Consider the following 12,257-nt stretch of genomic DNA (forward strand, 5'->3'; position numbering starts at 1 on the left):
GAAACTTGATTTGTACGTTTTAGACATCACAGGTGACAAGAAGTGATATATTTGGTAAATACACAGACATATCTAAAGCAATATCATGTCAAGCCATTTTCAGACAGACTTTCCAAGCAAATACTTGCCAAGCAATCTGTCCCTGTAGGCCCCTTGCAAGAGAAAAGCTAATGAACAATTTCAATCAGGGATTTTGTGCTTTGGTCCAGAGATAAGACTGGTGGAATTACTATTAACCACATGAAACTGGGGGCCTAAGTTACCAATCAAATGATTAACGCACCACTTTCTTGCTTAATCTAGACAATAAGAATCAATTGAGGTCATGAGGGTCCTGGTAATCAAACACCATCATCTTGTCTTCGCCAAAATAGGATCTCTACCAAGCCTGTAGGCATGAGTACGTGTGAACCCAAGACGCACTATCACCTGTACCAGACCACATAAAACAAAGTATGTGAAGCTGAATCATATTGGGACAGCTTATACACACATGTGCGAGCTAAATTAGGTTAGGGCTAACCACAAGTGTCCTATATGGGCATGTAAAAAGGATCATTTTTCAAATATAGGATACAGAATTGTTTCTGGACAGGGGTGCTCCACTGCAATATGCTCTCCATGTGTACAAGATAGCAAGTCATGAGAAACCTTCACTACACACTTGCGTATGTGGATATTTCTGGTTGAAAAGCACAAATCAGCTGTTTCCTGCCAGCTTCCGAAGAAAGTTCATGGACTTTAAGTGCAAAACCTTTGCTGCATGTAGGCTGTATCACTTGACAAGAACAGAGCACCAAAAATACATACTTGACAAGACCGTAGCGCATTAGGAAAGAATTATTTTTTTCAATCAAGAACAGATCTTTTGACATTTTAAAGGATTTCAAAATCGACTAATGTTGTGCGTGCTTGCGCAGTCATTTGATCGGATACAAAAGCATTAATACACCTCTTCTTGCAATCTAAATAATGATAAATCTCGAACAAGAAGAAGCATTCTTTGCTCTTAACGATACATATTAGCAGCTGCTACAAGGTGATCCTGGAAACTGTGTATGTGGATCTAGGTCATAATATTAACTTTCAGTGCAAGCAAAACAGAAACTGTATGCGTGGATAGAGAATACCTGGAAAATGTTATTGGAAAATCATAGGAAGACAGGACATGCAATTCAAGAACTTGAGAGTTACGAGCATTAAAAGTAATCATTAACGATATAGCAAATACGAGCAAGTTTAAAGTTTATTGAGGGAGGCCGGAGGCATCTCTAACACTTACAAGTACAAGCATGGAAGTACAAAAATAGGAAGTTCAAGAAATTGTACAAAAATGAGATATCGCGGAAAAATTGGCGTTGAGAGAATATCTCGAGCAAACTGATGCTGCTAGTTTGGTCAATTTGATTGTTGCTGCTGCTGCTGTTGCAGTTCTTGCTCACCCTGCCAGACACAAACAATATCGTTGAGAGCAGGCCTTATAGCTTCTTCCAATATCTTCTGATATTCTAGCGTATCTCCATTAGATTTCTTCACTTCCACAAAATGGATATTTGGAGTCACTTCAAAAATCTCAGCATCAACAGACAATGGCCCCTTTCTACCTTCTTCCATTCCTTCCAATTTCAGCAAACCTGCATCTTTCTTAATCACCTTCAGCTTTTGACGCTTAGCAATATCTTCCAGTTTAGAGATGATGACTGAAGCCGGTTGTATAGAAGTAAATCTTGCTTCTCTCTTCTGATAATTTTCCTCGAATAATCCAGATAGATCAAATCCAGCAGAAAGGGAAATGATATCAAAAGCATTTAAGCTGGGAGGTTTGGCTGACTCTTGCTTTGCCTCAGAAGCCACACTGCTATTCTCAGAAGAACCAGAACCATTCCAATCCAAAGCAGCTACCTCCTTGCTTTTTGTTCCAGTTTTAATTTGTTTAGAGTTCAACCCTTTTCTAAACCAAGAACTTTCCTTAATCTCAGCCATGGAGATCCTTGTACTGGGGTTTGGATCCAGGATCTTGCGCAACAACCTACGAGCATCAGTTGGAAACCAATTAGGGCATTTGAACTCTGCTCTGCCAATTTTCCTGTACATCTCCATCAAATTTGAATCATGAAATGGGAGATAACCAGACAATAACACAAATAAAACCACGCCACAGGACCAAATATCAGCTTTAGTGCCATCATAACCTTTCCTGTTGATCACTTCAGGAGCAACATATGCAGGTGTCCCGCAAGTCGTGTGTAGTAGTCCATCTTGTTGCTTGGATTCAGTGAGGGCACTCAATCCAAAATCAGATATCTTCAGATTCTCATTCTCATCCAACAACAGATTCTCTGGCTTTATATCACGATGATAAACACCCCTGCTGTGACAGAAATCAACTGCATTGATCAGCTGTTGAAAATATTTCTGGGCAACATCCTCCTTTAACCTTCCTTTAGCAACCTTGTCAAAGAGTTCACCACCTTTAGCATATTCCATTACAAAGTAAATCTTACTTTTGGTAGCCAAGACCTCATAAAGTTGCACGATATTAGGGTGTCTAACAAGTCTCATTACAGATATTTCTCTCTTGATCTGATTAACAAGCCCAACCTTCAAGACCTTCTCTTTGTCAATTACTTTAATGGCTACACTCAGGTTCGTTCTGATGCTCCTCGCAAAATAAACCTTGGCAAAGGTGCCTTGGCCAAGCAATCTCCCCACTTCATAGTTCTTTGTCAAAACACTTGGTTTATTTTCCATCCCAAGCTAAAACTGCTAATACTCTATGATATACAACACTCCTCCTATATGTTTTATCAAACTAGAAAGTAAGATCTATATATAAAAGCATAAATGGCTCAACCGTCTTCACATAGATCATACCAACTTGAAGGTCCATGATGCTTTTGAGCACAAAAGCAAGAGGAAGAATAATTTACAAATCCAATCTCATCAAGAGCAAAGAAGGGTGGATCCAACAAAGACGGAACCTGATGGGCTTCAAAGACGGACTGCCAAACACTAAGGAACATCATGCAGCATTCCCTGGGTTTCTCGGTCAAAAATCACCTTAAGAATGCTGAGACACGGTGTAGAGGATACACCTTCAGCAGGACACTTGTAAACCAACACAAACAGACAGGATTTATAACCTGAGAAAAAAAAACAAGAGCAAACAGAAAATAAGCCAAAAAAAATAAGAAGATTAAATCTACATGCTAAGAAATTTAACAAATTGTAGCTGAGGAATTTGCAAGGCAAATTTCACATTTGTTATATACTCGAGCCCCACAGCCCAAAACCCTTGTTTTTTCCATACCATGAATAAAGAAAGGAAAGCTCATGGTCTGAAAATTAATCTCAAACAAATCACAGTCTGCTTCTTTTGGAACTAAAAAGCTAACACAGGCTAATAAACACTTGTAGGGTCATCAAAAACTGCATAGCCAGACGCTTTGAAATGCTCATTAAACAGTATAACAACAAGAATAATTTTCAGATTTAATCATGATCAATCTCAAAGATTAAGCCTTTCAAAAAACTGAAACTTGCCCACAAAACTTCTAATTAAAAAGATGAAAACTTTCACACACCATCTAAACCAACACAGCTACAAATCTCTACAAAAACCAGCACCGGAATTTAACCAAAAAAAAACCCACAAAATCTAGATAAAAAGATGGCAAACTCAGCAGAGACTCATTCAGCTTACCTTGAGTTGTTAGAATCCAAAGCGGAGAAGGACGACTACAAATGGATAACAAGCCTTGTCTCTCTGTCTTTCTTTTCTTTGTTCGGTTGGTAACAATATAAATTTTGTAAGAAATCTTAAAGCCACTTTATAAGGCAACGGCAACGGCAATGGCAACGGTGGCATGTCTTCTTACCAGATAGATACTTGAATATGCCATGAGGTACGTGTACTAGTTTATTAATGGTATTATTTGGTCCCTTTCTTTCAATTTTATCTTACTTTAGTCCCATATAGCCATATCAAATTTGAGACTAGTTTAGATTCATTTTATTTTATATAAAGAATTATTTTTATTTTTTAATAATATTTTTATAATATACAAGTACATTAAAATGACTATTTATAAAAAGATACAATAATCACATACACTCACTATATGGATATATATTATCACATCATGAGAATTTCCGATTATAGTTCATGAAAATAATATTGTATTGAATGTAATAAAAAAAATAAGGGATAAATATTGAAAGATTTTTTTTCTACTAATAGTTTTGTTGACATAAATGATATGCAATGAATTATTCATAAGTGGACATATCCAATAAATATTTCAAAAGTTAAATAAAATCATAATGATTGTTATTGTGTCTGTTTATTCATGAATTTTTTTTTCATCTTTAAATTTATCAATACTTATTTTTTGAAAAATAAATAAATAATGGAATAGTCTAACACTATCCCTAATAATGTTTGATGAAGATTGACCCTATGCTAGTGTAAAATAGGAAGGTTAGGAGGATGATACCAATACAAAAAGACAGAAAAGGAACCTAAGAGATCAAGACTTAAGATTAGAGGGACTCAATGCATAATTTACAGGGTCACAGCGGCATGGATGAGGATCTATGTGGGCAAGACCATCATGAGGGTCATGGGATTCTTTCCCTTTCTCTTTTTTTTCTTTTAATTAACATGAATGTTCGAGTCAGCATGCACGTATCTTGACTAATTTTATAGGTTTTAAAATTAACGATTATGTAAATTTCCAGTGACTATCATATTAGTAATATCAGGATTCGAATATAAAATCATAAAAAAACAAATTTTTTAATCTCAAACTTTTATTACCGGAAAATAAGCCCTTCTTTCTTGTTTTAGTTTAACGTTGGTGTCCAGGTCAGCTTGCGCACACCTCGACTAATCCCACGGGCCCTGAAGTTAACGACCATGTAAGCCTCCAGTGGCTATCATATGAGTAACCACAGGGCTTGAATCTAAGACCACAGAGGGAGTAAACATCTTGATCTTAAGCTCTTATTACTGGACCACCATCTAGACGGTTAATAAAACCTTCTTTCTTGATGAGACATGTGATTGTCTTATAATTCCCAAGTGTCAAGAGAATTATCGGATGTATGGGAAGCAGTTGGGATGTGCTCTGGGGTACTAATATCTTATTATTTGACTAGTTGTTGAAACAAATGTTAGGTTGACGTCTTTTTTTATATTTTAAATTTAGAAATTTAACGAAGCAAAAGGACATAAAGAGAACAAACTCCCACAATCTTGGTATATAAAATTAAGAAAAAAGAAAGCTAACCACAAGAAAAGAATATGATAATTTATGGTGGAAAAAATCAAGTTAAAGTTCCCCATAAAAGAAGAAAAAAAAGGCAGATTTTTCCATAAAAGCGACTCCAAGTTAAAATATAATTGGACCCCAAAATATTTGAAATCGAGTGGTGTTTATTGCATGTAACACACAAGAGCATGAATCTTTTGACACCCACCACAAGTTGCTCGAAATCTGGAGACATTTGTTTTTTTGTTTTTTATCCTGTCTTGTCTGAAAGTTGTAGGTGATAAGATTAGAATTCAGATAGGCATGAGTTAAGTTGAGTCTGATATTTCTTGATAAGAGCAGAAAGGGTTAATATTAATTAATTACACAAGAAGAGGTTCTTCATATAGTAAAATTCTTGAATTGGGATTTAGCTAGGAATATTGCTTCGAAAAGCTCATAATGATGACCTGAGCTTCTATGTTAATGTGGATTGTAGTGACTCAGGTGATACTCCCATGATTTGAAATTTTGAAAACAAATTACTAGATAAATTTCTTTTATTGAATGTTAATTTGATCGAATGGTGTCTCTATTTACTTGAATCAATGATTACATGCGTTAAATTTAAATTAAAAACAAATAAAAAACTTACTTATCCTTGAAGATTAATTAATTTTCATTGTAGCACAAGGCACGAAGCATAGTAGATTATGATAATCCTTTGTTTATTTTTTCATCCCTAAAGTTTTTTTCTTTGTGTTCTGATCCCTAATTGATCAAATTAATGGCTAATTGCTTCTATTTTGTTTTGAGAGGATAAGATTCAAAGATATGGGATCAAGATGAAAGAGGTGGACAAAATAAATGGTGATTTTAAAGTAAGAATGGAAAGTTTATTTTGACCATTCTACTTTCCAAATGGTTCATTGTCAATCCCTTTAGTTTTCATAAATTAAAATTTAGTCCAAAAAATTATTTTTTTTATTTTTAAGATACTAGTTTAAGAGAAAGGAGAGAAAATCACCAGGTTTTGGTAATAAAAAGAGAAAATCATTGGTTGATACCAATTTCAGCCACAAAAAAATTCATTCTTGATGTTAATGGATTATATTCGATTAGAGAAGTTTCACTTGAGTGTTCTTGTTTTTTCTTATATGAGATAGCGTGTTTGGGAGTGTGGTTGTGATTGCTTTTCAAAATGCTTTTCGCTTAGAAATGCATCAAAATGATTTTTTTTTATTTTTAAAAAAATTATTTTTGAAATCAGCACATCAAAACGATCCGAAAATATAAAAAAATTTAATTTTTAGAACCGTGTTTCCAAATGTTCTCATAATCTCAAGAAGTTTTTTGGATTTGGGTTGTTTTTTTAGGTTTTTTTTATTTAGTTTACAAAGGTCTTTAGGATTTGTTTAGGTATTTTTGGATTAAAAAAAGTTGAAAATGATTTTTTTAGTATAAAATACCCCATATGCCTAAATTTTTTTTTAATAGAAAACAACTTAATTAGCGATGCATGCATATTGTTTTTTAATAAATGTTAAAAATAAAAAAATAATCTGACTTGCAGTATAACACAAGCTAATGGTCTAGTAAATACCATATATAAATTATTTAAAAAACATTATATGTAAAGAATAAAAATAAAAACTATTTAAAACTCAATGATTATATAAAAATAATTATCGAGTCTAAAAAATTATTAAATGTGATTTTTGAAACTTAAGAAAAAAAAATAGAAAACTTAAGATAAACTCTAGAAAGTGAAAACTCTAAATAATAAATAGAGATACAAAATTGTGGTATGATGAATAATTAAAAGCAAATAAATCCAATCAAAATATGCATCTTCTATCACCACATAATCTTCAAGACCTTAATTCCAACAATAAAAAAAGTTATGTGTCACGTATTGTAACACCACGGTTGAACTGTTGGAACTTGGAACAATGATAGCTAGCTTGTAGTCCTTTTAGGATACCATCATCTCTTTAAGAATTTAATTTTTTTATTTTAATTTTTTTTTATAATTTTAAATTATTTTAATATATTAATTTAAAAAAATAAAAAAAATATTATCTTAAATATATTTTTAAGTAAAAAATACTAATAACGGTTAGAAAATAACATAAATTATATCTTAAAATCTTACCTAAAAATTTATGTTTTTAGATTGAATTAATTCTTTAATATGATATCAGGCTATGATAACCAAACAATTATGAATTTAAATTTTATTATCTCTATTTATTTAATAAAAATTATACAGAAGATAATTTAAATTTTTATAAGATTAAAAAATAATATAAATTATAACTTAAAATTTTATTTAATAATTTAAACTTTTAGATTAAATTAATTATTTAATAATAACTATTAATACACTCAATCATTAACATCGAAATCCCATCAAGATTGAGTGTATTATGCTTTGACGTGGGATTAGGGGTGAACAAAAAAACCGAGAAACCGATTAAACCGAGAAACAAATAACCAAAAAAACCGAACCAAAAATACAAACCTATTAAACCGATTATTTTTTTAAAAAAAGTTTGGTTAGGTTCGGTTTCGGTTTAAGAAACCTAAAACCGACCAAACCCCAACCGAACCGAACCGGTTCAGTTAAGGGGTACTATAAATACAAAATTTCTTAACCCTAGTAAGCAATACTCGTCCTCTGTGTCTAGCCGCCACCTCTTAACCCTCACAAATTCACAGAATCACAATTCATTGATTCAGTGCTCACAAATCTTTCATCTTTCTCATGTCTCAAACTCTCAATCTCAAAATCTCTCACACTCTCAGTCGTCCAGCCGCCCCCTCTCAACCCTCACAAACCAGATAAAAAATAATCAATCTTCATCTCCATTCTCCTGAGTCCTTGACTCTACAAATCTGGACAAACCAACCATATCCCTCTCCTAGTCTCCCACACGGGCATGACACCCGACCCGACCCGACCTAACCTCCAGATCTAGCAAACCAGTCACCTCCCTCTCTCACACCCGACCCAACCTTGAATCTTGTCACACCAGGTATGATTTTTTTTTTCCTGTCAATATCTATTTTTTAAAAAAAAACATTTGCTCTGTAGTGTGATCTGTGTATTTGAGATTTGTGAACACTAGAGCTCAACAGTTACAAGATCTTATCCAGTAAGTAACTCTTTTTTATGTTTTTATATAGTTTTTTGAGTGCTGGGTTTTGTTTGTTTTAGATGGTTGTGTACTGGGCGTTGATAAAGTTTAGATTTTTGGATCTTGGGTGGTGTTTTTTTGGATGATTGTGCTTTGTGTGTTGAAAAAGGTGGGATTTTTAAGGGTTATGTGCGTGTTGGTGTATTTGGGTTGTTATGAAACAATAATTTAATGTGAGTTGAACATGTTTGAAGATGAAAGGTGTTGCGTTTATATCTGTTTAATCTGCAAACTTGGAACCATGAGGGCTTGTTTGTGTGGATCCTGTAAACAGATTAATGCTTGCAAAAATGAAGATTCTTCTAGCTTTCGCATAGATTTGCTGAGAAGCAGTTGCGGGCGGTGAGGGATGTTGAGGTACATTTCTTGACTTCAACTAAATCTTAGAAATAATTAAATCACTGTGGCAAACTTAAGCTAAGAGTGCTAGACATTGCAGCATGCTATTCATCAAGCTATTGCTTCACCTCAACAAATAACCATCCATAGCTCAAAAACATTACAGTGTATAGACTAGGCTTCTTCCAGAGTTGATTTTGTCAATCCGCAACCAAATTAATCTTGGACATGGCAAGGGTCATCTGCTTATTTTATTCTTTTGTCAATAATATTTTGGTTTCTAGGCAGCAGTACCTAGCATTCTTGAGATAACTGATGAGCTCTTTTTCAAGAGAACTATCAACATCCTAGCTTGCATTATTTGAAGCTAGGAATTAATTAGCTACGAATTCTGTCTAACCAAAAATCAAAACTGCATTCATGTAGTTTCTATTTTCTGATTAACAAAAGGCCATAAACATAAGTTGTTTTCCATCTGCTGTAAGTGTAACAGCCGCTTTTCTTTCATTTTCCTTCAATGGAGCACCGAAACAGATTAATCCTACAAACTCGAAACCATGAGGTTGTGTAGTCCATTGGTTTGCTTGCAAATGTTTTGTTAATTGTTTCTTTGCACTTAACCTATTTTTGGTAGAATGGATTGGAAAGTAATTGATGTAGTGGAAGGAGAAAATGATGTTCTTGTGATGGAAAGAAGTGGGAATCATTTGAAATTTTGAACACATCCAATGTGAAGTGTTTTATTTGATCTGAGAGTAAGATTTTTTCTTCCCGCAATTTCCAAGTGCAGTGTTATAACTTTTTGTTGTTAATGTTACCTTGAGTCAGGTAACTTACACCTTTTATTTTGTTTTTATGATTTATTAATTAAATTGTTTGCAATCATTTAATATGTCTAATTTTTTATTTTGTAGAATTTGATGGAAAATTACATGTGACATCGGATGATAATTAGTTCAGAAGTTACTTTGATGGTAAAATATTACTTTTTATTTTTACATATTCTAATTTATTTTATCATGTTATAATTTTAGATCTTGATTTCCAGGTTTTGATGTCAATGGTTTACGGAATCAAAGTGCAATGTTCTTGTCATCTTGATATGCTTTTTGATTGGGATGATATGCACAATGAAGATTTATATTTTTTGCATGAAGTATTTTATTTTTTATGGCAATGTTATTTGTTGTTTCTTTTTAAGCTCTTTTGAAGGCAATGCTTTGTAATTTAAATTTTAATTTAGTGTGTGTGTTATTTAAACTTTGATGCAGGAGGAGTTCAAAACACAAATATTAGAAAGACTTGCAACATATTAAAAATAATATTAGCACTAATAATTTAATATAAATGAATATTTAGTGACAAAAAATATTAAATATATTATAGAATTTTGTAACAAAATTAGATAATATTTACATTAATTACAAGCCCATTAGAAAGCCCATCAGAAAGCCTAAAAGAGCCTTAAAAGCCCAAAAAAACAATAATATAGGTTTTCCGGTTTTTCTGTTAAAAAACCAAACCGAACTGAACCGACAGCGGTCGGTTTGAACTGGTTCTGGTTTGAATTTTTTAGTTTTTCAAAATTTGATTTTGGTTAGTTTTTTAGATAAAAACCGAACCGAACCGAATTTGCTCACCCCTGCGTGGAACAATACTGATCATGTACTCCATGACATGACATTTTCTTGCTTGTATAAATCAAAGCACATCGGTCAACAAAATAAGTTTTTGTTGGATCCTAATTTATGGAAATAATAATAAGTATTGCAGAAATAGGATCCACAAAAAATAATTAGGTTCAATGATATGTTTTGAGTAATCCAAATCACTAGAAAAATAAAGATAAAAATCTAATTTGAGGATCTTTCTTACCTCAACTGGTTACATTCTATAAATATTTAAACACGATCCAAAAGCGTTTGCTAGACATTGCACACAGTCAATTACAATAAATCCATATTCAGCTTTTTATATCCTCCAACATCAATACTGTATAGAGTTATCCATGATAATTTTAGTTGTCCCTAACAATGGTTCGTAAATGTTAGGATGTTTGGATTAAGATTTCATGTTTTGAATAATGGTTAATTTGATTGTTTATCTTTCAGCTTCTTCATGTGTTCTGAGAGGCAAGAAGACTGATAAGCATCCTGTCCTACTCCTACATAGCTTGATTCGGTGTTCTAGGAATATATATTTAAAGAGGACAGAATTAACTTAATAAGCAATTGATCCTGCATCTGTTGGAGTGTGGCCTTTGTCACAGGAAAAACATTGTGTGCCTTGTCATGCTACTGGTGATGTTAGTATGTGCCAAAAGCCAAAGACTGAGAGTGGGTTGCTGAGAAACCAGACATCTTGAGGAAGATCATTTAACATGGATACTTAAATTTATGCATTTCTATATGAAAGCACACAGAATTGAGTGGTGCAGAAACAGGACAAGTACAGATGCTTTGTTCCCTGATACAGTGAAGAACAGAAAATAAATGCAGTGAAAAGCTAACGTGGGAGAATTGTTGCTGTTGCTTCTGGACTTCTGGGCACCATCTGCCTGCAAAGATGACTTTGCTGAAGAAGAACCTTTGGACATGTAGCTCTTCTGATTGCCATTCTGTTAAGGAGATTATATCTAACTAGCTTCAAGGAATCAAAAAAAATTCCACCACTTCAGGTATGACCACTTTTTTTTTATATAGATTTCTAGTGTTATTGCTTGTATTCATGCTTGTTTCTTGGAACCTTTGCGCTATCATCTCTTGCTCTTTCTCTTTCATTATTGAAAGGGACTCAGAAACCAGGTCAACGATCTATTAATATTTTATCCTCCATACGTACGCACGCCTTTTGCCTCATTCAGCAAAGCATGTATCTCTCAATGAAGGCTATCATCTGTATTCTGTTATCACATTGTTTTTATGCCCTATCCACGGTTTATAAAACTTACTGCAAATATTTTCTTACAAGCATAAGATGCTTTTATCTGTGATTCTGTTTGGTAATATTAGAGGCATGCATTATATGAGTTTGAGATGAAAGTAAAAGGGAAATTAAAGGTTTCGGGTTTCGGCTATACCAGACCAAGTCCAAGCCATGCTCCTACTCATCTATTTCACGTAGAGAGTTCTATGTCTAGAATAACATATATACTAGCTACATTTTAGCTTTTAATACTCATATAATCAAGTTCAGTATGATTGACTACGTGATGTTTACATTTGAGTTGTCACAAGTTATTACTTGGAGATATCATTTCGTAAGTTAAATTTCCTTTTTATGTTGAAATTTACATGCCAGTGACTTGGTCTTTCGACTATTTGGTTGATTATTGTTTCTTTTATTTAGTTGGTCACTTAATTCTTTTCTTATTAGACCTAAGTCTTGATATTTCTACTTGTATCTTAGAGAGAGTTTTTGTGTATACTAAACAGAAGAAAACAAGGAAGACTTGGTCCTGTAGAAA

The 12,257-nt window shown here is 33.2% G+C and overlaps 1 protein-coding gene across 1 annotated transcript; it reads right to left on the reverse strand.

Moving 5' to 3' along the window:
• Window positions 1–1,228: 1,228 nt before the first annotated feature.
• Window positions 1,229–3,878, reverse strand: LOC7465171 (CBL-interacting serine/threonine-protein kinase 10). Its single transcript, XM_024583969.2, has 2 exons — window positions 3,704–3,878; window positions 1,229–3,143 (listed from the first exon to the last, which is right to left on the reverse strand). Exon 2 carries the CDS (start codon window positions 2,749–2,751, stop codon window positions 1,399–1,401), a length of 1,353 nt encoding a protein of 450 aa, XP_024439737.1. The 5' UTR covers window positions 2,752–3,143; window positions 3,704–3,878; the 3' UTR covers window positions 1,229–1,398.
• Between the last annotated feature and the right edge of the window lie 8,379 nt (window positions 3,879–12,257).

The sequence above is a fragment of the Populus trichocarpa genome, chromosome 13 (genome assembly GCF_000002775.5).
Source record: "Populus trichocarpa isolate Nisqually-1 chromosome 13, P.trichocarpa_v4.1, whole genome shotgun sequence".
Lineage (NCBI taxonomy): Eukaryota > Viridiplantae > Streptophyta > Magnoliopsida > Malpighiales > Salicaceae > Populus > Populus trichocarpa.

Excerpts from the sequence above, each read along its gene's own strand:
- LOC7465171 (XM_024583969.2), bottom strand. The coding sequence starts at position 2,751 with ATGGAAAATAAACCAAGTGTTTTGACAAAGAACTATGAAGTGGGGAGA.